Here is a 26,183-nt window from a genome sequence, read left to right as displayed (position 1 = left end):
CACCTGAGATCCAGGGTTCGAAGCCGGCAAGAGGAAATGCATTTGTGTTCACTGTACTGTACCGCACTAACCAATCAATGCTGCGCTGTGCTTGTCACTAACCAATTAACGATGCGTGTCACTAACCCTAACAATTAATGCACAACGTGTATCACTGATCATGACCAAATGTCATGAGAAATGTAATCAACCTTTTATTCCTTCATGTTAACTAACCAACTTCTATGTACATTTTTTTAAATACTTAATGACTTTAAAAATAAATATAGGCGTATTCAAAATGTGACTACTTGCTGGCGGGGTGAAACGTGGATTTGCGGAGCGTGCCTTGCCTTCTGTTCAGCATCGACGAGGATTTGAACGGCAGTCGTCGAAAGCTACCGCCGTGTGTCCACAACCACTGGACCGCGACGGCTTTGGTGAGTTGCGGCCGCTGGTAACTTTTACTCTTGGCGAGCCGCAGCCGGCGCCCCGCGGATCGGGACGTCCGATTGTCGGGGATGAACGGACAATGAGTTTGCCGGCAGGTCACCGCCGGCCGAGAGGGTTCGCCGCGGGTCCGTTCACCGGAGATCCAGGGTTCGAATCTGGCAAGGGGAAATGCATTTGTGTTCAACGTACTGCACCGCACTAACCAATTCTTGCTGTACAACGTGTGACACTAACCCCAAATAAACGTCATGAGAAAAATTGCCTCCCGTTCCTTTCTGCGTTTAAACTAACCGACTTTCCTCCTAACCGTCGGTCACTCATGTGGCGTTTTTGCATGCGCACAAACGTTTTGTATTTCTGGAGGCGAGAAACGCCAGAACGCCTAACGGGACCGCAACGCAGACGGCGAACCTCAGGTGCCGAGTTCAGCCATTCATTTGCTGATCCGTCCGCTTTATCCTCACGAGGGTTGCCGGGGGCTATCCCGGCCGTCTTCGGGCGAGAGGGGGGCGGGGGGGACACCCTGAACTGGTTGCCAGTCCATCGCAGGCCTGCAAGCACACAGACATGACCGTCATTCCGCGCTCACACCCCGGGACAATTCCGAGTGTTCGATCCACCTGCCGTGCATTTGGGGGGGATGTGGGACGAAAGCGGAGTACCCGGAGGAAATCCACGCGGCCACGGGGGGCCCCGAGGCGGAGTCAGAGCCTGCACCGTGAGGTCGACGCACGAACCGCTTCCTCCCTCACCGGGCCAAGTTCAGTGACAGCGAATACTCGGAGTAAATATTTAAAGTGGAAGGTACCTTTTCGTTCATCGGCGCAGAAACTCAAGTTCTTTGAAGTTCAAAGGAATACAAAACCGACAGAACTGCATACTTTGCCTCAAGTGCATGCATTACAGGAAGAGTACCTTTTTTTTTTGGTCAGATACAGCCAATTGGACCACGAGGCAACACGTTTCTATCATAAAAGTAACATACAAATGTGACCATCAAACCTTTACTCAACGTCTGACTAAAACCGTGAAGCGTGACTGACAACGGGGGGAGGACGGTACTGTATTCGCAGCAAATAAAATGAAATTGCACAAGAGCCCAACTGCCCCAGGCAGAAACGTCACCAGCCCCCCCCCCAATACGTTTATTCGAGTCATGGCATTTTCTCAAAATCATTCCACATTGTCATTCTTTTACAACCCCCCCCCCCCCCCACCCCAACAACAAAACACATTACGCGTACACCCTCCCCAATGCTTAAAGTAGACCATTTGACCACCCTTCTGACTTTAGTTCAAGAACAAAGACAAACGGAAATAGCTGACAGGTTGCCCCCTCCAAAAAATCCAATGTTGAACCGATGCGTTGCTGCCTTGAGAAGGGTCCGGCTGCCGTCCTCCTCCCCGTCGCCTCCGACAGGCCTGCTGCCGCCGCCGCCACCACCACCACCGTCGGCCCGAACGGAAGCTGCAACTGCTGTTCGCGTGCTTCGCCGACGACCGGCTGAGATTTGCGCAACTCGATAGTTTTGTACATGTCATTGACAACAATACCAAAGATGCTGAAACATTTTATTGAATTGGTCGTTGAGGGGCTGACAACGTCCCCATCATGCATTCGCGTTAGTGAGTGCACACCCAGTGAGTTAGTGAGAGAGCGGCGGCGACAAACACCCGAGCGGTACAACGTCGACATACTCTCCCCCTTGTAGGTTTGGCATTTCGCTCTCCCGGCGCCTTGGCCTCCGCGTCTCTCGTTTGGGAACGCTGCGGGGGGTGAAAAAAATAACTGGTCACATGCCTTGTCATTTTTCATGCAACGCAAGTCGCCTCAGGAGCCACGTTCACCTTGGAGCCCCTTCGGCCCTTCTTCCAGATCACATCCACGTCGGAGCCCTGAAAGAAAGGAAAAAAAAAACATTGTTAGACTGACGCCACTCACGCATTTCTTGGCCGTGTGTTTCATGACATTTCGACCCTTCTTTCATCCAGCAAAACGAGCCTGCCTACACTGTCGCCCACAAAGCAGCATCCCAACCGACAACCACCACAAAGTCGCTCCAGATCCAGACAAGCCAAACAACTAGCTGACCATCTCCAACACGCCTCGCCACAGAGCACTCGAGTCCCCACAAAGACACCGGTTCCACCGCCGGCTCCAAACGCGCCGCCCGCCCCGGCCACCGTTGCCATCGGAACAACCCGCAGTGACGACGCTCAACCGAGGCACGCCGCAAAGCTCAATGCCCTGGCCCCGCCGCCCGTTCGGCATTCTCTGGCAGCCCGTGGACGGATGATCCTCGTCGGTGCGCCGCTTGCGGAACTGCTCCTTCTTCTCACCCCCAGTCGGCTCCATCGGAGGCCTGCGATCCCAAAAATAAAAAGACTTTTCCGCAGGTGCCCCTCGACGATGAAACGGCCGTGCCTTTCGTTACCTCTGCGCGCTCTTCCGATTCATCGGGATCCTCTTCCACCCGACAAAGGCCGCAGACGGCTTTAGTCCGGGTCTGATCTCGATCCTGCTCCGCTTCATTGCCATTTCGCACTGCCAAAAGACAAAACGAAAACTCCGCATGTGTACATGTACTTCCTCCCCAACGCGCGAGGTCGACCACTTGAAGTCACTTCACATTACATGTACTTCCTCCCCAACGCGCGAGGTCGACCACTTGAAGTCACTTCACATTTTTATTCAAGGACAAAAACATCAAGAGAAAGGGCTTACGGGTTCCCCCTCAAAAATAAACATCTGAAAATACTTGGCAGTACGCAATGGAAGCATCGTTGCCTCGAGAAGGCTCCGGCCGCCGCTCTTCTTTCCCGTCGCCTCCAACAAGCGAGACTTCCAAAAATCCACCCCGAACGCATTTGCGGACCGGTCGTCATCTGCCGAGGCGCGCTGGAGAGTCGAGGTCGGCGGGCTCGGCGCGTGGATGAGGAGCCGAAAACGACGGCCTGGGTCCAAAAGCCCCATCGCGCGTTCGGCGTTAGTCAGAGAGCACAGCCAGCGAGTTGGCGAGCGGCCAGGACGTACTTACTCTCCCTTGCGGGTTTGCCACTTTGCTCTCCCGGCGCCTTGGCCTCCGCATCTCTCGTCTGGGAAAACGCAGTCCTCCGACTTATCATCTATTTTTAGTTTTTTAACGCAGACTCAAGTTGCACTGGCCTCAATCGCTGCACCGCCGGTCGCCCCTCTGACGAGCGCAAGTGGCCCCCCCTCATCACAGCCACGTCCGAGCCCTGCAAAGATGAACATCGTCAGACCGGCGCCGCCCGTTGATCTATTCCCCGCGTGAGTGTTTTGCCACCTTTCTACCGGTCTTTTCGTCCGGCTCCTCTTTCAGGCCGCTTGGGGTTTTCTTCTCTCACTCAGCCCCGTTCCGCTTCTTTGGCGTGCCAAACGGCTCCCCTTTCCCCCTGCAAGTATAGAAACGAAGCGTGCGCGCAGATCGCTCGGCGACGCCCATCCCGCCTGCAAAGTGTCCGTAACGGGAAAAGGATCGCCAAAACCTACGTCGGACCGCCGCCAATGGGAGAATCGGATCGCGGACCGGGACCACGCAAACGTGACTGGAGCAGAAGAACGCAAACAAACAACCGATGGCTCAGACAGAGAAGCGACGGAGACCAGGAAACGGCGCACGGACACTCCCAAAGAGATGAAAACTGTTGTTCTTGCACACGTGGAATTGATTTCTCCAGACCCCGCTCTGGACGGCGCAGGGGTCGAGGGGTCACGCTGGCTTCAAAAAATAATTAATAAATGGCAAACACAAAGCTTAAAATGAATTGCATACACAAATAGAGGTAAGATGTGTCCTTTATAAAAAATATATATATATCGAGCCCGAGCAATGAACTTGATTTGCAGGCCCGAGCCAGAAATTTCACATTTTATTTGTATTTTTGGCAGGGGAAAAAACGCAAGACTTCTTCAGGTTCAAATCATCGACCTATTTTAATGAACACGATAAATGCATTTGCGCAACGAAATAAGGCCGAAACAGAATCGGAGGACCGACAAAGACCTTGATGCGCATTTGCTTAATTACGCCGAGAAATCCTGCGGCCCACTCGGCTGGAAAAAGAATAATTCAAATAGGTCAAGATAGATGAAATTATTTCTATAGTTTTGTCTCAACCAAATTTAACATCAACCTTTCAATTTTCGTTGTCTGCAATTTGGTGCATGCTCAGCGTCTGGCCGTCTGCGCTCCCGTTTAGTAGTTAAATCGCAATTGCGTCACGGCGCCTTCTCCGTTTTATCCAAATTGTTTGCTTTAAAACAAGTATTCGCACAGCGTTTTAGTAGACCTTTTTTAAAAGGTACATTTATTTTTTAAAAAGTCAGCGAGAGAGAAGCCCGACCCGACCCCGAAGCAACGATTGACATTTTCCACCCCAAATTCGGTTGGGCCACATCTTACCTCTATACACAAAAACACAAATGTCGCCAAAGAGTCCCATCACTTGCGCATTTTTCACTTGGGAGAAAACTCCCTTCGTGACTTGCAGCGTAAGAATGTCGGCCAATTAAGAGTGACGGAACGACAACAACAGAAAAAAAGACAATCGCATGACTCGTCGTGCCCGAGGTCAACCGCAGGCTCACCGGCGGCCGATCGGGCGCGTGCGAGACGGCTGCGTCGGTGGGAGTCCGAGTCGTCGAGGCCGGAAGCGCCCCGTCGGCCTCTTCGTCGGGACCTTGGGCCGTTCGTCCTTCTCATGCACAGCACTCGGATGGCCGCCCGCTCGACGGCCGAGGATAGAACCGCCGAGTCGTAGGTTGTCGCCGACCGGCACATCCAGCCGCAGCGGCGCCGTGCCGACCATTTGAGACAAAAAACTCGGGTAAAAAAATGGGGGGGGGGGGGGGCGCGACGCTGCCTAAACCGCCCGAGGAATTTTAGGCGGCGGCTGGAGATTACCCGGGATTCAACTGGACAGGAAGGCGGCGAGTTGGATGGCTCTGCCGTTTCGCTTTATACTGTATAAAAAATAAAAATAAAAACTCAATTCAGCAAATGACGTTTGTCGGCTTCGCATACTTGACAGTTTGGCGCTTTGTCCACCGCGCGCAACTGGAAAAAGAAAACTCACGTTAGCGGTGTGCCCGTCACCACATTTGCCACGTACTCCTTACCCTGTGCCGAGATCCTCTCGCGACCCCCCTCATGCGGTCCGGTGCCTGCGCGGCCCTGAAACACAGACGGAATGTTTTTCCTCGACGGTATGACAGAGTCCTTCCTCCAGCCCTGCCTACACTGTCGCCCTACAAAGCAGCTTCCCAACTGACAAACACCACAAAGTTGCTCCGGATCCAGACAAGCCAAACAACTAGCTGACCATCTCCAACACGCCTTGCCGAAGAGCACTCGAGTCCCCACAAAGACACCGGTTCCACCGCCGGCTCCAAACGCGCCGCCGTTGCCATCAGATATTGACAACCCACGCCGACCACGAGGCACGACGCAAAGCTCAATACTCTGGCCCCTCCTGTTCAGCATTTTCAGGCAGCCCGTGGACGGATGATCCTCATCGGTGCGCCGCTCGCTTCGCTTGTGGAACTGCTCCTTGTTCTCATCCCGTTCAGCTCCATGTGAGCCCTGCAACGCAAAAAGTCAAACCGTTTTGCGGGTGCCCCTCCTTAATTCAATTGCCATGCGTTTTGTCACCTCCACCCTCCAAACAACGCGGACCGCTTTTGTCCGGCTCTCGTCTTCATGCTGCTCTAATTCGCTGGCGCATCCCGTCTCAAATAGCGACTTCACACTGCAAAAAAAGAAAAATGAAAAACACTCGGGTTCTGCATGTTTCACGACTCAAACCGTTGGTTCTCTTACTCTCGCCTCATGGATCTCGTTGCCTCTCGCAGCCCGCAAGTGGACGAATAAAGATGTACTTTGGGCTGCGTTTGGAGCAGAAAGGGCTGAAAATGTGCATTCGTGAAACGATTCAGGCTTCCACAATAATATTCACGTTTATAGAACAGCGAAGGAGATTGGCGAATAACCTGCAAAGGGAGGGTGGGGGGTTAGACATGCAATTGGGATTCCTCATATTGGCTGAAGGGGGGGCAAACATTTTTAACCAAGACAGTAAACTTCATCAAACCAGACATATGCATCGGAGAAATAAATGCGTACCACCTGAGAGAAAATGCCATGTTCAAACAAAACCTTTCATTGTTCAATTCCCAAAGCACAAAGACATCGGTTTTGTAATTTGCAACAATTTAAAACAAAACAAACAAACGAAAAGAGTAAAAGAGCTGGCCAGCTTTAAAACAAACAAACAAAAAAGTTGAAAACGTGGCAAAAGAAACGAAGAGCACAATGTACTAAATCAAGGCAAAGGCGAATGGGTCGTGGCGTCCTGCGCTCCAACCTGCAACGCTGCAAATCGGGCAACAAGTAAAAGGACATTGGGAGAAAGGACGACAAGCGACAAACATTTGCCCGTGTGCTCACTCGCCGAACGAAAGCCCGCGTGGTCGGCCGCCATCTTGCCGCAGCTGTGCACCGCGCTCGATTAACTTCCTCCCGCACACCTGACTCCAATTCATTTGCTAGCCTGACGTCACGTCGGCCAATCCGAGCCATCCTCCTCCTGTTCATCGGCTTGCACCCTGAACAGAAAATGTCAGGATTGCCTTGTTTCTGGAAGCAAGGTATCATTTTGAAATGGGCTAAATCTGTTCTCTGAGCATTTATTCTCTTTTTCCTGTCTGCAGACTCTTCAACAGAAGGCCCAAATGAGTCTTTCGGGGCATGACTTTGAGACTTAGCAGTTCCCCCCACCCTGTGAATCTGCCTGCAATGCAGCTTCCCGGAAGAGTGCCATACTGGACTCTCCACCTGCTGGGCCTCAAAGCTGCCGACATTTCAAGCGGTGACGTGCAAATCAACCTACGAGATGGCAGCTTGACTTGTCCCTCGTTTGTGGCGCTTGCATGCGTCTCCATTCTGAAGACGGGAGCTGGACCTGCTGCTGCAGTCGGTTCCAGTCTACGGTTCACCTTTTCAAGTCAGCTCAAAGATTTTCATGTCATTATGTATCATTTTATAGACTGAAAGAACCATAACAAATTAATATTCACAGAAAAAAAAACTTTTTGGATGCCATCCTTGTTTTTTACTCTTGCCAAATCAAATAAGCATTTTCTCACAAACATAAATTTACTGTCATTTAAAAAATAAAAAATAAAATCCAGACGGGAATAAAGTGTCAAGTGAGCACAGCGACTTCCCTGGCAAAAAAAAAAAAAAAGTGGTCAGCGTCGCCTGAAGGCTCTGGAGATCCTCCAGGCGTTGGGCTCCTCGTAGCGGTTGTAGAGCGGCTCCAGGCGCTGCTGCTTCTTCTGCTTGCCGAGGCGCGTCGGGTCGAACACCTTGAAGAAAGCGGGCGCAAACTCCACCAGCCAGAGCGGGTCGATGGTGGTCACCTCGCGCATGTACTCCTTGGTGGTCAGCACCAACTCGTGGTAGACAACCCCGAGGACGAAAAGGGAATGCGGTCACCCCATTAAAAATAAAATATTACAGATGTCCAATCGAGGCAAAACATGTTTATGAAAAAAAAGCTGAGAATTTTATCTTGAAAAAAGTGACATTAAAAAGATGTGTAGCACGTAAATGAGGTAAGTCAACTGCAGTTGTTTTTTATTATTCCGAATATGTATGAGATGCCATCAAATAAAACACAAAACCGGAAAATATAAGCAATATAAAAATGCAAACAAATATTTTTCCATACAACAGTTTCCAATTTCCATAAGAGGAAATGAATCACATTTCATATTTGTTTTGGAAAATCTAAATAGTCTCGTTTTAAAATACCTGACAAATATTTCAGAGAAAAAAACAATTTGAACCCCCTCGCCGCCTCCCTCCGCTCACCATTCAGGCTGGCGATTGAACAAAGCACTGGAAGGGTGGATGTAGACCGCCTGCTGGTCAATGAGGGTCCTGTAGCCCTCCTGAGGGTCCTTCTTGGCGGCGTTGCGAAAGAAACCATCACCTTCCTTTCATTAGTTTTAAGGGAAGGGAGGTCGCTTCGCGACAAAAAAATGTGTCTTTCTGTGCTCTCTGCTCACTTGTGTTGCCGAGCTGCAACTCGAGTGAGTTGCTTCGTTGGTGTTCTTTTTATCCTTCTTTGTTTGGGGGTCTTTCCCCTCATAAGCCCATCGGGAAAAATGTCCTCAGTCACGACTCGGTTTCAGGATCAAGCAACACAGACCATCGCGAGTCCTTTTCACCTTAAGAAGACGAACCTGCGCCAGGCCGCGTTTTGCCGTTCTCGGGAGCCTTGGGCTTGCGCTTTTGGCATCTCTCCGCCGCACTCTCCTTGATGTCGGCTTCCCACCGTTTCTTCACCAGCGTGTACAGCCTCATGGCGGCCTGCGCATCCTGGACCTGCAACGTGGCAACAACGGACACCTTAGAGCGGGACTCGTGCGCGGCGGGCACTTCTGGAGGGACTGCGCGCCACGATGCGTGGATAATAACGCTGACAGTTATTGCACGGCAGGTTACGTTCATTATTCTTTTTTAACTAACAAACAAGAGGACCTTGACAAAAATAAAAGCACATTCATTTGATTCACTTCTCAGCCCGAATGGAAGCATGAGCTCCATTTTGAAGCCACCGTGGTCGATATGGAATTGGTAAAAAGCAGGAACTTGGGGCAATGTGAGGTGAATATTTGGACATCTGGAAAGAAATGGATTCAAACACCCAAAATAAAAGAAACATAGGAAGGAAGGAAGAAAAAAAAAGACAGAACAAACGAATGAACTTTGGTGCATCACATGACACGGGAGTGATTTTTGGCATTCAGACCTTGCGGCCCCTTATCGTGCAGACGTTGACAACTCACCGAGGAATGTTCACCTTGTTGGACCTTGACATTGAGAACTGCTTCACAAAGCACACGAAGGGAGGGCCGCTTTGTCTGAAAGGAGCAATCATCCTTCCTTCCTTCCTTCCTGGGCAATCGGCCCCCGTCAGGGACTTGCCCCCCCTCCCGGGTCCCACACCCGGTACGACTCTCGCTGGTGCCCCGCGAGGTTCACACTCAGTGCGGGCCCCGGAAGGGCCCTCGCCTGATTTTTGTTTAAGGAGGGTTGTGGGGCGGCTACTCCCACTTCCCTCCGTTCCAGCGGGGTGAGCCCTGGGCGCCTCCTCCCCCGCCGGCTGGTGGGCATTTAGCCGCAACTGGGGCCCAAGAGCCCCGGCGTTCCCCCCTCGCGCCACTTGGAGGCATCCCACCACGCGAGGAGGAGCAATCATCATCATCATCCTCCTCCTCCTCCTCCTCTTCAATCGCTAACTTTCTGTCTGACAATGACGACAAGATTGCGTTTGACTTTGTACGGCACCCTGGTCATTTTCTTGAAAGGTTTATACTTCTGAGTGTCTCGGATTTTCTTTTTGGGGTGATCCAGGAGCAAGACCTGAAAGAGATGACGAGGAAATGTCACCAGAGCACAGCAAAGCATTTGCTGGCAGATTTCGGAGCTATCCGGTTACCTTGAAGTCATTGTGTATCGCGTGGCCCACCACGATTCTCCCGTGCGGGATGTCAGCAACTTCCTTGCGCACGGTCGCGACATCCTCGCCTGGAATTCAGAGACAAATACTTTGACATTTACAATGTTTTTTTTTTTTTCGGGGAGTGGGGCGCCTTTTGACCGAATGAGCAAAACTCGCACGTGGCCTCACCCTCTGCGATGTCTTTCGGCCGGATGCCGCTGACGGCCGTGCGGTAGTCGGTCACAAACTCGCTGGTTTGAGGGATGGATACAAATTACAATAAAAATGCATTTGTACTCACGACAAGTCAGTTTGTCCTTTTTTCAGTCCTTATTTTATGGGAGTGTTGAATAGCTGTACTTCTGCTTGTTACAGGGTGTGAGTAGGAAGAATAACAGCAGTTATAATGAAATTGCCTTGACAAACCTTTCAGTTTTTTAAAAAACTTTTACGTACCGTAGTAACGTGGTTGAATTAGCGCATATTGTTTTAGTATCCGGCCTTCCGCTTCCTCGCAAACGGTGCTTTTGGCACCTCTGTTCAGACTCCATCCACGAGGCGGCGATATCAAGGAGTTATAGTCGTCGACGAAGAAGAATGTTCAAAGGGCAAAGGTTAGTGTGATGATACGAATGATATTCCTTTTTGGGCGTCCTGTAATTTAGACACGATTTCATACTGACAGATCTCATGGCACATGCAAGAGGTGCTACTGAGCCGTCAGATGAGTCCAGCCCCACTAAGACCTGCGTGTGCGTCCACTGCTACCGATCCCATCACGGTGGGCAGCAACAATAGGGCACCTACCGCAGCACCGATGGCGTACGACCAACAAGCTGTGCTACTACACCATGCCGTGATGCAAAATCGGTATCCCCCCTGGACACGGAACGTATCTCACACCTCCGCATTGGAGGTACATGATGAGTCAATGGTGGGATAACTGAGACTTGTTCACTTCAGGTTATTGAGAGTGCATCAATAAGCAGCAAGAATGGTAGTATAGAAAATGCAATTACAATAAGGCTGTTCTTCCTGGGATGAGTTGAAAAATAATTCCAAATCGTACATTATTGACTGAAAACTCACCTACCTGCTGCTTTGGTGCTGCAATGTTGATAGGAGCGTCTCAGCTTCATTTTGTCAGACAATAGTCAAGTTTAATAGAAAAGAGTGCTTTGCTGCTATCTGGTGGCGGCGAATGGTAATTACAACATTTTTTGGTTTCACCAAAAATGGCGCAGCCTGTGTTGGTAGAAAAAAAAACTATTATAATTCTGCAATCATATTGACAATTTTTGTCAACTGAAAAAGGAGATGAAGACATGTAATTTAATATCTTCAATCATGTTATACTTTTGAAGGGAACTCCTTTGCAGCTCCCTAAATTCATCTGAGGGATTTCTTTGTGCTATTTTGGTTCGCAACAGAGGTCAAATGCACGAAATAGACTTTTTCAACCACCACAATTTGAGTCAATACATTTGACACGTTTTGGATTTTGTACCAGTGTGACTAAAACCTCTTGGGGAATAAATTTGGTCTCTTGGTCTTTGGCATCAAGGATGTTCGTTGCCTGCCAAACAGAGAGAGACAAAAGAGACCGTTAACAAATTGCAGTGCAAGGCATTTTGGAAGAACCGTTTATCTGTCTTGTTCATGAGGACGGAAAAACGCTCGCTTGACATCTTCGAATGGCTCAGGCCAATCGCGAGGAATCAGTTCGGATAATTCTACCTTGCTTTGACATCTAGCTCCCCGCGACCCTCTGCAGGACAACTGCAGCAGACGTGGCAGGGATACAAAATCACAAAGACAAAAGTATATTACAGATAGATTTTTTTTTTTGTTGTTGTTGTTCTTTATTTGAGTGTCTTGCCATCAGTGTGCGTCCAGTCTTTGCAGTCATTTTGTATTCAAGGAATGACTTCACAGGTCAAGACACCGTTTCGACTCCCGTGGCTGAATCCAGCGACATAGAAGAACAAAAAAAAAAAAAAATCAATATGGAGGTTTCACCATCTTGTCTCTTACGTACAAACTGTACATTTATATACTTTACATACATCTTCAACGTGTGAAAAGAAGGAAAAATGAAAAAAAAAAAGAAGAATATTCAGCTTGGGCAGCATGCTGAACTCAAGTACTGATTCAGTACACAAACACACACAACATACGCACGCGCACCACACGTGCATACAAACCCTTTAAACACACAAGACCACATTTTTTCTTTTTTTTAACAACCAGTTATTTTCCCCGCAGTCTTTTTCTTGTGATGAAGACGCACCCACGCACACCCACGCACACAAACATGCAGCCAACAATAATACACTGCAGAATCAATTTGTGATCCTTTGTACATACTGTACTATTCTGAGGATACATCCCATAATGGTTCTTATTTTTGCATTTAACCACAAGCACATACCTTGAACATGAATATACAGTATGTTTCTAAACTGCCCGAGACTTATGTACTTATAAAGAAAACTTCACACAACCCCACCCCCCTCCCCCCAAAAAAACAAAAACAAAACAACCCCCCCCCCCCCCCCCCCCAGCTATTCCAACTAAACACAAAGCTGCCATAGCAGCATTTTCAGGTGGGTGTAGTTAGCTCTTTTTTTTTTTGCGTATATCAAACAACACGGCACAATGAAACACGGACGGACGACGTGAAAGTGAATGCAAAAAAAAAAAAAAAAATCTGTAAACGAATCCTTTTTGAATTACAGTATTGATATAAAAATATAATATTTACTGAGTAACATCCGCCCCTGCAACCGTTGGAAGCAGCAATAGAGGTGGAAACATCCGGCGGAACCGAAGCTTCCGATGTCGTTGACCGACAAAAGAAAAACCTCACAAGTGACATAAATAAACAACTGTATAATGTTTATCAGACAACTTGTAAGGAGATGTTTGCTCCTTGATTTTTTTTTCTTTTCTTCTTCTGCAGTGCACTGAAAAATGCATAAAACGACTGACAATATTTGGTCATTTCGAGACTGCGTGTGTGTATAGGCTACTATGTGACACGTGGTATGCTTGTGAATTCAAATGACTTTGTTTTAAAAAGTAACCATTTAAAAAAAAAAAAAAGAGCCTTGCCTTCAGATAGAAGCAGTTCGTTGCCGTTTGACATTTACAAGCATTTAGCAGAGGGGTGGGGAAGCTTTTGGAAAATTGACTTATACACCAATAATCGGGCCTCTCTAAGTGCCTGCCTGACCGTCACGTACGAAATTACAGAGCCACTCAAAATTGAGCAATTTGTGACAAGTGGAGATAGCCGTGTGTGTGTGTAGGGGGAGGTAATTTTTGATCCTTTGTGTATTCTGATCGATGAATATCAAGAGAGCTTTTTTTTTTTTTTTTTTTTTTTTTTTGCCGACATCCGGGAAGATTGCATATCCCTTTAAAGTCGTTTTGGGCTATACGAAGACATTTTTAATGCTGCGAGTTTGGAGATAAACTGTTCCTCTGAGGTTTTTACAATTGCATAGCAGCCCAGAGCATTAATAGGTTCCCCACCCCTGCTTTAGGACGCCGTAGGTAAAAAACGGTATTCAGAATCAAGTCCAAAAATCCGTCCGAAAATAAGAAAGCAAGGGAGGAGTTTAACGTTGATGATGGCTACCGGTCAGTTCCGACCTCCACGTGCAGACCGGCTTGGCAGATTTACAACCAGCAGATTGTTGCTGCGTGCGTCCTGAATTCCAGTGGAAATGTTAGTTGCAGTAGTGCGTCGGGGCTTGTGTGCGGGCTGCGCTATTCGTACTCCAGGAACTGTTTATGGTAAAACAAAAGGTACCTGGAGAGAAAAACAACACAATCAATGCGGTGTATTCGAGTGATTCTCAACCGGTGGGTCGGGACCTAAAAGTGGGTCGTGGAACCATTCTGGGTGACTACAAGACTGACACCCGGTGGTGCCCACTCCCAGGGCAGTTTTTAGGTTGTGCCGTCACAAGTTTTCAACGCAATTTACATCAACAAAAACAGCAAGTAGTTGAGTTATTTATTTATTTACCCCCCCCCCCCCTCTCCAGCAAATAAAATATGATTGGTTCCCATTCTGCAAATGGACCAATTCCTGAATACCGAACCAGGAAAAATGCCAGGCTCGATTGTATTCAAATCAAATACGATGCAAAAAGTGACGGAATATTGCCAAGATGCGGCGGTGGATTCGCGGGGGCTCACCCTTCACTGTCCAGCACGGCCTCGATGCTGGCCTTGGTGATGATGGCGTCGTCACACTTGAACCACTGGTCCTTGTGCTGCCTGATGAAAGTGGTGTAGTGGCCGCTCTCTAGTGTTCCCTGGTGGTTGACTACAGCGAAAAGGCTGTATCTGATTGAGACAGCAGGTGGGAGAAGTGTCACATCAGCAGGATGGGAATTATTTTTTTTTTTTGAAAGAGTCGGAATTAAGAGATAGTATGGATCCGGAATTCACTTCATTTCAATGGGGAAATTGAGTTGCAGTTTGCCGCTTAATAGCTTACTTATTGTCGTTGTTGAAGGGCTCCACAGTCTGCTGGTACTGGCCGTTCATCCTGCTCTCTTTACTGAAACGCACAACGGAATATTATTTCATATTCAGGGAATTCTTAATGAGTCGGAATAAATAAGGAGGAGGCGGATATCTGTGGAAAGGTGTCACAATTCGGTGATCCAGAACAGATTGAACAGCTCTCACCTGGAGGCCATAAATGGCGTCATGTCCAGCTCCAAAGGGAAAGAGACGTACGTCGTGATCTTTCGCCGTAGTTTGGCAGAGTGCTCAAATCGCTGCAAACACACACACACACGCACAATACAATACAATACCATACAAACAGGATGTCAAGCAGTTGGGAACCGTGTTGAAAAAGACAGCTCCTACTTTGAGGTGAAAGCAGGCCACAATGGGCAACTTCTTCATGGTCAGCTGCTTGGTGGACTCCTGGTAACTGTGGCAACCGCTGCACTTGATCTTGGCGCTGCTGCCCAGGTGCTCTGGTCTTGTGAACCTAAGCGAAGAAAAAGGTGAGACTGATAAGTCTGTTGGCGATGATGCCACTCTGTGACGAGTGCAAATTTAATTCATGAAAATGGTTGTGGATCGACAGCATCAGAGATAGTAAATACCATCGAAGACATAATTCCGCGGATATGGACAAATGTTAACTTAAAACAGTTCTTGCACTGATTTCCTCGGGTGTTTTTCTTCTCCTTTCCAATTTTATGTGCAACAATAATCAAAGCAAACCCAGGCTACCTTCGTAGGCAGTCTGTCAGTGTCGTGGCTCCAGTGGCGTGACTCTCTCCGTTTAGCGTCGAGCCATCTCCGCCGGGACTTAGCGGCCAGAAGGGAGTGGAGGAGCCCGGCAGGTCCAGGCTGATGTCCCAGAATGGGTCTATGGTTGTTGAGACACCGCTGGAAGGAGGATGGAGACACAGAATGGCTTGGAACACCAGCATGCCGACACACTCAAGTGGAGGCGGCCATCTCGAAGTGCGCGATTTAAGATGACACCAACCAGCACTCTTGTATCGCAAAAGGTTTTTTGAGTAACTCAGAAAAGGAGGTAAATGTATTCCCCCCCCCCCCAAAAAAAAAACTAAATAAAAGAAAAAAAAGAATGGCGAATACTTGTATCCTGTTTCAATTGGCATCTGTGGAAATGACCAATATGTGCGTTATCAGCAGGAAGAGCCCAGGAAGTTTCTGACCACCAGGTAGAGCTACCGTTCAATTTGAAAGAGTTTTCTCTCTGCTGCAGGAGACTGTGCCTGTGTGCTGACGTGCAATGTGCAAGTGAGGGGCAACTACACAAAGCCCAAACACACACTTACTGGCAGACTTGGCAGGTGACATCAGACTGCAGGCCCCCTGTGAAGATTTGGTCAATGATGCAGTTACAATGGTTTGGGTTGTTGGCTTTTTTCCCATTGTCATCTGGATGAACACACACAAAAGCACACCGGCGGGCTGCTTATAAAGTGGGGACACACAAACCCATCAGGCTGATCAACTGTCACTTAGATTATCCACCAGTTTCACAGTCCCAGCTCATCTTCCGTCCTTCCTCTCCTATTTGTTCTGCATCTGCTTCTTTTTCACTATTTTCATTGTGATTTTTTCTCTCTAGTTTTTATCATCCTTGATGCTTGTAGGAATATTTTGTTTGATTTTAAGTTTTGCAGGTATCAGAGGCGAATGACAGTATAAATCCTTTTTTACCCCCATTTTCTAGAGGATTGTTTCATGAGTTATGACCTCCAGACTAACCTTTTATTTACAAGGAGCACGGTGGCCCCTAACTTGAAACTTTAGGGGTGCACACTGTAATTCGACTTCTCGAAATCAAGATGTATTGCACGATTGTGTCAATCTTGACATGACCACTCATTTTCATGATATTACTGACAATTGCGCTGCAGTGTCGGAGTTTGTCAGCATCCAAACATATTAAAGAATAATTCCAAAAAATATATACTGTATATCTGCAATCTACTTGCACTGTTTCAAATTTTAGGGGCAAAATGCCACCATTTGGGCACATGTATGGATATATAGCTGACACCTTTTCTTCTTGTTAAGCGTCATCTCGTTGAGACTGAATCAAGAGTGCCTCTGCTGGTTGTAGCTAAGAAGTGCAACTAATTTAGCCTCACTCACTTCTATTTTTTTGCTCTTGGGGCGGCACATTTTGGATATGCGTCATGACTGCTTAAATCAAAAAGAAGAAAAAAAGAATCAGATAGCTTCAACTTCGAAATGTGGATACCAAGGATTTCATTTTACATCCTACTGACATGAAAGAGGGTTTACAAAATAACTTACAAGAATCAGACTGACCTTTGCAGTGCCTGTGTAGTACATCCAGTGCAGCGATGAGGAACTCGTGTGCGTCCTGTTGCTCGTAGCCAGCCAGGTGACGGGCGTGAGTCCACACCAGGTGGAGCAGACGGAACGGGATGTGGGGTGAACGATGGCCTGAGTAGAACTAGCGAAGTACCATGTGCGCTGTCAGCAATTGAGATGTGCTCCTCCACACCTCCAAATAATTTCTTAGCTGAGATACAAAAAAAAATCTAATAAAAAGAAAAAAGAAAAAGGTACCTCCTGAAAGAGTTGCGACATTTCACACACTAAGCAGGAGTTGCTCTGCATTTCACATTTGTGTCGGTCGGACAGGAAAAAATCCCGCAGCAGCGGTGTGTGTGTTAGCGCCTGGACAATGCAGTTCATAAAGCATGTGTTGCCAAGGTTGATCAGACCGCGTAGGCCTGGAAACAGAGGAAGGGACACAGAATGTGAGGCTGCACCAAAAATGATACACACAAAATCAGCCTTCGTCATTTGCAATCATTTTTGCGGACCTGGCCTAAGTCGCATTTTGGTCTGCGGCGGTGCATGCATGTACAACGGTTTTATCTTCAAGCAACACATTTGCTTTGTAATGGCGAAGACTCAACTGGCTCGTACAACTTCAAACTAAACACGAGCCCCAAAAAGTGGAAACTAGGCTGAAACAGCGCACGAGATTGACAGGTTGACTCCTCAATGGGACCCACTCCTCGATTCTTGACTGAAGCGTTCGTGCTCCCGTCACCCAAAAAGACGTTGCTCGAGGTTGGTTAGAGGGCTTGTTGGATTTGCTCATTTGCCGGAGTCAGAGTGGATTCGCTGCTTGTTAGCCTCGGGTTGCTATTTCTGGCTGCCGCCTGCCCTTTTATTCTGTGTTGTTCTAGACAGGAGGATTTCACTTCTTTCCTACTGATCGAAATTACAGATATTTAAAAAAAGAAAAACATTGATATCATTTATCCATCAATTCTCACTGTAATTAAGATTATTTTTCAAAATTTTTTAATTTAATTTTGCTTAAATTAAGACGTTATGTCGTCATATTCTAAATACTTTTGTATATGCAAAATAATTTGAGTTATTTTAAATTCTGACTTTAAATCACATGATTTTGTTATATGTCCAAGCATTGACTGATTATATATAGATTTTCAAATTCAGAAATTCTACAATTTTAAGGTGATCCTGCCTATGGGCTTTCTGCAACTATAAGGCTCAGTTTTAATCGGGACGGACTAGCCTAAATGTTAATATTATCAAAAATATCAATGCCATAAAACTCGATATATATGGATATATAGCTGACACGTTTTTTTCCCCCCTCATGCAACATTTGTGCATATGCAGCATAATTAGCCTTTCATCTGTGAAGTAAAAATAAAGACAAGTGAGAAAGTGGGTCACGGCGTACGCGCTTCATATGTACATTTCGAGAGCGTCGCTAACCAATAGTGCAGTTGGAGGTGATTCTCCTCCTCTTGGGATTGTGGCGGAGAAGGTCCAGCTCCCTCTTGGTGGGCTCCCATGACAAGTACTTCTCACCTACGCCTGCAAACCACCACACGGGCATCCAAAAAGTCTTTTTCAATCTATCAACCTCAACTAGACCGTGGTGCACATTTTTTATGCAGATGCTGGTTTTCATTTTTTTCAAGGTGCCAGTGGGGGATAAGCAGTGAAAAACATAACACATTTCAGGTTCATCAACTTTGCATCAATTTTGTCCAATTTTTAACACATATTTAAAAAAAAATAAAGAAAAGCGAAATACATTTTTCATGTTTCTGTGAATAAACAAATTCCTTTCTGATGAGCCTACCTGTTCACGGAGAAGCGCCATTCAAAATCAAATGATATTAGCATTTTTTAAACACATGCTTAGCTATCGAACTTGTACGTGTGTACGGAGAGTTTCTGCTTCTCTAAATTTGGGGAGCAAAAATGTGTCCAGAGGTATGCTGCCATGCGATGATTTTCTTGAAATGGATGCTCCACAGGTTGAATTGGATTGACATTTCAGCATGGTGGCCACACCATGAGTTTTTCTCTCTCTGTACGTCTCTCTCTCATAGCTCATTTTTAGCAATCCTTGCTTAATAATGCTGAAACAACCTCCTGATTTTCTTTCTTCCCCCTTCAGTGACATGAATCTGGGAACACGACATTCCCAAACAAAATGTGCAGAATTTGAAACGCGGTGTAGACGCTAATTAACCATTCTGAGCTGAACGGGAACATATTTTTTTGAAGGGGGGGGGGTGATCTTTTCACCCTGAGCTGCGATGAAATGTGAGTGAATGTGCTTCCAGACCTTGCATTTTCCAGGCTTTCCTTTGTTCCTCTTTGGCAATCTGTTCCATGTCTTTGTCGTAAATGTAGTCTTGGCACATGAAGCAGTAAATCCCCCCATAGAGCAAGTCAATAGCTGCAAAGTCAAGACAAGGAGAGGATGAGAAAAAGAAGCCAAAAAAAAAAAAAAAAAAAAAATGCACAAGGGAGCGTTTTCGCTTTCATTTTATTGAAATGCAAGGTTGCTCTCACAGTTTATCTATTTTGTTTGTCAGAGGCTAATGGAGGGCTGTGAGTCAGTGCGAGCCGTATGAGCCGCTCGATGATTCATCTCTTGTTCCCCCCCCCCCCCTATTCAGGCAATGTTGCTATGGCATTGCAGTGCCAAGTAGAATGGATTTATCAGCGGACATATCTGCTATCTGTTAACACCATCCTAGTAATGGCGGAGGTGGCGCCCGGGCGTGGCGGCGAGAGCAAAGAGGAGTCAAAAGGTGATGAGTGCGCTGAAAGAGGAGGTGTCCTCTCTTTCTCGAGAAATTTCACAAATGCCGAACTGAACCTGTGCTTCCAATCATTGCCTTGTTTGCTGTCGCCATGACAACCTGGCCTTCAGCTTCCTTTGGCTGATGGTGTGATCCTCTGCAGGTGGGGGGGGGGGGGGGGGGGGGTTGCAGAGAAGGTACGGCTGAGGGCAGGAGGGAGAGGATGAAGTACAGCCATTGTACAGTACATAGTCCGAATCTAATGAGATTAGATAGGATTGTCTTTACTTTGATGCTAGGAATTGACGGACACCGTCAAAGTGGTCTGAATTTGAGCTCATTGCTGTGAGTGACATTTACAACCACATCGAAGTGCGCTGAATCATACTGGAGTATTTCTAATATTTTGTCCCCCCTCATACCTAAATATGGAAAAGAAACGTCTCTCCCTATGCGGTACCGTTTTACAGTCCTGCAATCTGCAATCACACATATTGTCGATGAATATATCTTGAAGTGAGAAAAATGAGAACGAGAATGCTTCTGGTTGGTACAAATGGGAAGACAGGAAAGTCCTTTTATGATTCAGAATATCAAAGAGATCTTCCAAAAAAGTGTTTCCCACCCTTGCACAAAGTAGGACAGACCCCACCCACCCACCAACCATCCCCCTACGGTACAAAGTAGTCAGCTGATGTGAAACGCTGCTCTGATGCAGGGAACTGAGGGAATAGGTGGAAGCAAAGTCGAGTAAAAACTGGCTATTCTTTTTTTTCTGTTGAACACGCAGGAGACCTTTGTTCAAAACGCTCTCATAATAATTAATATCCTTGGCCGCAACATTTCACAAACCTTTATTGTCGAAAGACAATAAAAAAGACGTTGCAGCGACGTGGTCCACATTGGAACTCACTCCCGCCCAAAGTCAAATGGGAGAGACTCCGAAGCAGATTATTCCTCCATTTTCAATAGCGCTTCTCATCGTTATGGCCACCGGTGAGCTGAAGGACTTTGGGGTGAGGTGGGGGGTACACCTTGGTCGTCGTCAGCCAATCGCAAGACTCAGAAGACATTCACATCTAAGGACACTTTAAAGGCTTCTATTTACCCGAACAATTCAAGATTAATGATTGTTTTGGGGACGTGGGCGGAAGCTTGTGTATCCGCGGAAAACACGACAACGTGGAGAAAGCGACAACGGAGCGGCAGAGGCGCTCAGGAGAAGGAGGGGGAGGAAGGGCTTTGTTAAACGGGAGGCTAATTCCAAAGGGTTTGTTTAAGATGACTTAATTACCTCCTCAACAGTCTATGGAGATCTGCCCTCCTCCCATTTTCTCTTCTCCGTTACACTTTTTCTTTCTTTTTTTTTTTTGCGGCAGCTAACCTAATTAGGCACACAATTACACTTGCCCAATTACACACGTGGGGAACACCGAAACAGACCAGAAGGGGTGTTTTCCCGAGCCAAAAGGATAAGGAAAGCTACCAAATGACTTTGAACATCTGCCAAAGTGTGCTTTGTCATGCACACCCGAGGTGTCTCTGCTGCGGCGCGCGGACAACCCCCCCCCCCCTCCCCCCCAACACTGCGGTATGATGCTCTTAACTTACAGCTGCAAGAGACTAATTCCGTTATGTCGAGAGCAAAAAGAGAACCGCCAGGAGATTAGAACGAGCAGGCAAACTGGCTGACGTTTTGCGCTATTGTACACGATCACATTTTTATAATTTACAACGCAAAACAATGTCCTGAGCGCCATCCGTTTCATCTCCTAAATTTCTCTGCATGTTCATCTACAGTGGTGACACATCTCACACCCAAAGAATGAAATTGCATTTGAGAAGTGGCGGGCGTATGATGCGATTGGCAATGATTGACAATTACTCTTTGGAAACTTGAGTTTGTAGCATTTTTCGTCGCAACGCAAAGTGCGACCATTTTAAGATTAAGATATCCTTTATTTGTCCCACACTGGGGAAATTTACAGCCTCCAGCAGCAAGAATGTGGGTAGAAAGAAGAAAGAAGAAAAAACAAACAAACACCGTTCAATTAAGTGCAATATAAATACAAAAGGGATAAATTGCAGTGCTATTTACAATTGTTTTTCACATCATGTAATTATTATTATTATTATTGTTGTTATTTTCATTCAGCAGCATTTATGACACAAGTACAACACGACACTCAATTTGAACTTCAATGGGAAATGAAGAAGGCGTAGTAATGAGGGGGTCATTTGGGTCACAGCCGCATCTCACGTGACTTTTTTTCAAAACATGTTAAATGAGACACATTTTACGGCGACATGCTTTTGTCCAAATACGGCGAGGATTAAGAATTACAGCGCATTTAAACACACTGTTTTTGTGTCTCGCAGGGCGCGCAAAGGATTTATGGGTTTGCGACTGGTCGACACACGGAAGCTCCCATAAAAACAATATTGGTTGCATTTTCACTCGGAGAGGCCGCGCCCCATCACCGAGATGCCGGATTATACAGTCCTTTGATGAACTCAGCTCCTCTCATGCATCTTTTTAACTCAAAATTGGCTTTAAAGACATGTCAAAGCCAAACTCTCAGCAGCGCAGCGGCTTGGACGCACTGATTAGCGTCCGCTAACAGCGTTATCAAGCATGAGCTTCTGAAACGGGGCGCGTATATGTTACGTGTGACGTTTCCGCGGCTAGCTGTCGGTGGTGACTACCGAGGTGTTACGTTCCCCAACTTCTTACCCTGGATGAGCTGAAAATTTAAGCACACTGAAGCAGTACACGCGTTCCCTCCTGATACGCCGTCGAGAGTGGACACAGCTTGAATATTGCATCAGTGTTTGCAGAATAACCAATACCATTCATAATGTGATTCTTAATAATTCATGATATTCATTTACATAAAAGACACTGCTCAGGTTGGTGATTTCTCAACGTCAACGCGCTACACCATTTCGCGACATCTCTGCCGGTGTTTACGGTTTCAAATGAACATTTGGAAAGGATTGCTCGAAAACCACAAATGTCCCATCGCCGGTGACCTATTTTGAGAACAGGCTCGCGGGCTACTCAACCGCTCACATCCGAGTGCGCGGACACCATACCTAGGTTATGTCGTTTGCTCTTGGCGTGCTCATGGATGTGTTTTTTGGCAAAGCAGGCGAAGAAGACGCAGTAAAGGCAGGAGTGGAGTCTGCTGAGGTGAGCGCCGCACATGTGGCAGATGCACGACTTGGCCTGAAAAGGGGGCGGAGACAGAGGCAGAAACAACAGAGAACATGGCCTGATTAGTGAAGTGCTAGTTCAAAACGCGCTCTTGGAGAGGCATCTTGATGAACACCAATGCACTGGCTTGTCCAATTACTGTAATTATATAGAGAACACATATTCTGACATGCTCACAGCGAAAGGGCAGCTCGCCTCACGTTCGGAGAGCGTTCATTTTATTGGCCAACCGCAACAGAATGAGGACCACAATTATGCTTCAATCATTTCACTGCATTAAAAAAAAAAAAAAAAAAAAAAAAATGGATTTAGTTAATCCCGTTTTTCGAATAAATATAAACTGCATGAATTAATATTTGACAAATAAATTCATTAATTAGAACACAAAGGATGATAGTGTCGCTAAATGAGTTTAAATGTAAAATATAATCTGAAATAATAGCATCGACCTCTATTATGGCATTGATTTACGATATTTAATTTCCAATGCAATAAAGTAGATGGATGTTGTCCATTAGGAACTCTAATTTGAAATGTGAAGGGTCGAGCCCAACAGATATGGATTTTTTAAAATTTTATTTAAAGCTCCCATAATGCTTACAACAATGAAGATATCAATTGCAGTCAGACTGCTTTAGATTACTGGTCTTCGTTTTTTTGTTTTTTTTTTGGGGGGGGGGCAAAAGCGTACCTTTGCTAAGACAAAAACTGGCCATTTTTATCTAAATAAGAGTCATTTTAACCACAGTGACACAATTGATGCATGCAGGCAGCTTTTCCCATTCCCTCCCCATGTGCTGAATATTAAATGGAAAACGAAGCACATTTTTGTACAGTAATCTTTTCCTGCGTCTTGTGGCTGCGTGTGCCAGCAAACAAGTCAAGCAGCGAGTGAACAGAATGGAAACGAGTGTATGTAGCAGCTGCAGTCTTGTGCGATTCTTGCATCCGTTGTCATTCAGCACTTTGCTTCACTGTATGGCCAATTCATTATTGCGCTGACTGATGGAGTGCTGTAGTCGGGTTGCAGGCAACACGTGATGGGGATGACAGTGGACGGCGAGTGCTTGGAGCATACAGATGAGAGAGACTAGAAGAGAGAGAGAGAGAGAGAGACTAGAAGAGAGAGAGAGAGAGAGACTAGAAGAGAGAGAGAGAGAGAAAGACAAGGGCAAAAAAACAACAACAACAGTGCCATGGCTCAATGTTGATTTTAATGCCAAATGTAAGGTTTGGACCCATCACCAAATCTAGATGGACAAACAAGCGGACGGCTACCATTTGGTGAGTGATGGAAGATGAAATGCAATATATATACAATTATGCATCCATTTGTATTCTACAGCGCTTGTTCTCATGAGGGCCACGGGCAAGTTAGTATTGAGAGGTTGAGAATTCCAAAGAAGTGTACAATTTTAAGTGAAACAAGTGTTTTTGTTTTGTTTTGTTTTTTAAAGCCTGGTTCTCAAATGTGGTCACGATAATACCCGCATCTTTCTATTGTTGCAAAGTCACGACCCATTTTCTAAAATTTAGAAACAACAAAGCATTTTGGGGTTCAAAAAGAGCCTTTCAAAATACATTTACAGTGCGTTACATTTTTAAATGCAGCTTCGAATGAGTTTGACATGCCCGCAAAAGCACATTACTAGCTATGATGTCCGCTAACTAAAGGCTGAGATGCACTGTATTTGTTTGCAGAATAGTTAGTAGCGAAAGGACAAGTGAGTAACACGGGTACTCATTAACGTACAATCTATGTGTGAACACGCCTTTGTATTGATCTAAAGAGATATAAAAAATCTCAAGACAAATACATGCATTTGTTTTTTTTAAACGAAACCAGTTGAGAATCACAATTCTAAATTATTTGGTGGTTATTCAGCAATCATTTTGTGGTCAATTAATGGTTGTATTTCGATGCTGATCCAAATGTAGTAACTGCTTGGTTAACTCTTCTATATGTTTTGATGTTCAAAATGCTTCACATATGAATAGGCAAATGGCATATGCACCTTTGGTGTTCAGGTAACAGACATATGTGCCAACGACAACTCAATAATACATCACCCATGTCAACAAACATCCCAATGAAACACATAACGTATTAGTGTTTTGGTTTTTTTTCTGTGAAATTCTGCCTGTTGGCCTTCCTGTCTCCAAGGGACACATGCAGCACTGGAGTGCCAAGCTAGCCTGGTCTTTGGGTGGGGTGGCGGCACGAGTCAAGAAATCGGCAATTAGGTGATGAGGGAGAACTTGAAAATTTTTAACTCTGCTTATTTTGGTACGCTTGCCCCTTTCCTACTTTCCTTCTAATCCCAGCCAGATACGCAGCCGGGGATGCTGTTTGCTCTCCATCACCTTGGATGTGCATGCAAACGCATTGGATACAAGACCTGAATGTGAACAAATCTACATGTGTGAGCCGCAGAAGCAAAAAAAAAAAGGTCAACAAGAGGGTGATTGATGACTGTAATCAAGAGATGTGGTCAAGATTTCGGTTGTAGGATGTGCATGCAGGGTGAGTCATGGGATGGTTTATTTAAAGCCTATGAATGGCCAGAAAAGCGAGGGAAGACCCATCTGCAAAGGCTGTTGCAGGGAACAGATGGCTTGAAGGCGCAGTTCTGAGGCAAAGAGACGTCGGACACAAAGGACCGTTTTATTGTCATGTTTTAGGGAGTTCCTGCTGGCATTCTGCTACTGGTGTATCTAGCGTGTTGTTTTCTTACCTCGAAGAAAGGGGTTAGAGCCCACAAGCACGCACACGACCTTTCACGTTCACATTCACACACATACACGCGCATCTCTTCCGTTCAGTGAACCCACTACGTTTCCCAGTCTCTCGTTACCTTGCGTTTCCTGGTCTCGGCCGAACCGCTCCATACGAAACACTGATAAATAGCCCTCAGGTTCTGCTTCCAGTTGTCCACTTTGAAGCAGTTGACATGGGGGCAGCCCGCGGGACTCATGGTAATCACAGCATCAGGCTCGGCTGTCCACTGGGCGAGGAAACCTGTTCAAAAGCCTCAAGCCAGTCCAAAGCCCGGGGTGACTGGCTAGCTTGCCAGGTTCGTTATCCACCAATCGCCGCGGTATAGCTAACTGGACATGTTCTGGTTGTAGTTACGCCGACACGTACAGAACAGCGCCAATTATTTCCGAATTCCAGTTTCGGAACCAGCATATTACCTGTCAATTCGAATCATTTCCAGTGCCATAAATGCAGTTAAACCACATTCGCTTAATTACATGTTAGCAAACTGGCTAAAGTTGGTTAGCGTGGGAATTTCATCAGTAGCTTTCACGGTGAGTGTGGACCGACCCAGTTCATAAGGACGGACCAATCAGAGGCGACT

General features: G+C 46.4%; 2 protein-coding genes across 16 annotated transcripts; both read right to left on the bottom strand.

Annotated features, from left to right (window-relative positions):
• Positions 1-1,987: 1,987 nt before the first annotated feature.
• On the bottom strand, positions 1,988-7,030 carry LOC147189587 (uncharacterized). The gene is made up of 8 exons (XM_086137685.1): positions 6,276-7,030; positions 6,108-6,204; positions 3,741-6,038; positions 3,471-3,672; positions 3,202-3,387; positions 2,868-2,977; positions 2,281-2,795; positions 1,988-2,199 (listed from the first exon to the last, which is right to left on the bottom strand). Exons 4-7 carry the CDS (start codon positions 3,519-3,521, stop codon positions 2,516-2,518), a joined length of 627 nt encoding a protein of 208 aa, XP_085993811.1. The 5' UTR covers positions 3,522-3,672; positions 3,741-6,038; positions 6,108-6,204; positions 6,276-7,030; the 3' UTR covers positions 1,988-2,199; positions 2,281-2,515.
• A 506-nt stretch (positions 7,031-7,536) lies between these two features.
• usp22 (ubiquitin specific peptidase 22) lies at positions 7,537-26,172 on the bottom strand. Of its 15 annotated transcripts, none has more exons than XM_086138495.1 (20): positions 25,677-26,172; positions 22,701-22,833; positions 19,142-19,255; positions 18,277-18,378; positions 17,083-17,249; positions 16,804-16,966; positions 15,813-15,915; positions 15,235-15,393; positions 14,860-14,986; positions 14,674-14,765; positions 14,480-14,542; positions 14,176-14,325; positions 11,846-11,928; positions 11,704-11,745; positions 10,423-11,542; positions 10,156-10,328; positions 9,964-10,052; positions 9,841-9,887; positions 9,311-9,771; positions 7,537-8,846 (listed from the first exon to the last, which is right to left on the bottom strand). In XM_086138495.1, exons 1-13 carry the CDS (start codon positions 25,794-25,796, stop codon positions 11,883-11,885), a joined length of 1,539 nt encoding a protein of 512 aa, XP_085994621.1. In that variant the 5' UTR covers positions 25,797-26,172; the 3' UTR covers positions 7,537-8,846; positions 9,311-9,771; positions 9,841-9,887; positions 9,964-10,052; positions 10,156-10,328; positions 10,423-11,542; positions 11,704-11,745; positions 11,846-11,882. The 15 variants fall into 15 exon arrangements, with proteins under 15 accessions (XP_085994621.1, XP_085994624.1, XP_085994623.1 ...); XM_086138498.1 differs by having other exon boundaries at positions 9,311-9,767; XM_086138497.1 differs by having other exon boundaries at positions 9,311-9,887; positions 10,156-10,184; positions 10,268-10,328.
• Positions 26,173-26,183: the final 11 nt, after the last annotated feature.

This window comes from Hippocampus guttulatus, chromosome 19 (genome assembly GCF_054856545.1).
Source record: "Hippocampus guttulatus isolate MCC_2025c chromosome 19, RoL_Hgut_1.0, whole genome shotgun sequence".
Classification (NCBI taxonomy): Eukaryota; Metazoa; Chordata; class Actinopteri; order Syngnathiformes; family Syngnathidae; genus Hippocampus; species Hippocampus guttulatus.
Note: the sequence above shows the minus strand (reverse complement) of the source record. Positions and strands in the feature narration are given on the sequence as shown.

Excerpts from the sequence above, each read along its gene's own strand:
- LOC147189587 (XM_086137685.1), bottom strand. The coding sequence starts at position 3,521 with ATGCGGAGGCCAAGGCGCCGGGAGAGCAAAGTGGCAAACCCGCAAGGG. Across the intron at positions 2,978-3,201 it reads GGCAACGATGCTTCCATTGC|TGCGAAATGGCAATGAAGCG; the intron begins GTACTGCCAAGT and ends GTCTTTTGGCAG. Across the intron at positions 2,796-2,867 it reads AATCGGAAGAGCGCGCAGAG|GCCTCCGATGGAGCCGACTG; the intron begins GTAACGAAAGGC and ends TTGGGATCGCAG.
- usp22 (XM_086138494.1), bottom strand. The coding sequence starts at position 25,796 with ATGAGTCCCGCGGGCTGCCCCCATGTCAACTGCTTCAAAGTGGACAAC. Across the intron at positions 15,394-15,812 it reads GTCACCTGCCAAGTCTGCCA|CGGTGTCTCAACAACCATAG; the intron begins GTAAGTGTGTGT and ends TCCTCCTTCCAG. Across the intron at positions 11,929-14,175 it reads GCCGTGCTGGACAGTGAAGG|CCACGGGAGTCGAAACGGTG; the intron begins GTGAGCCCCCGC and ends CGCTGGATTCAG.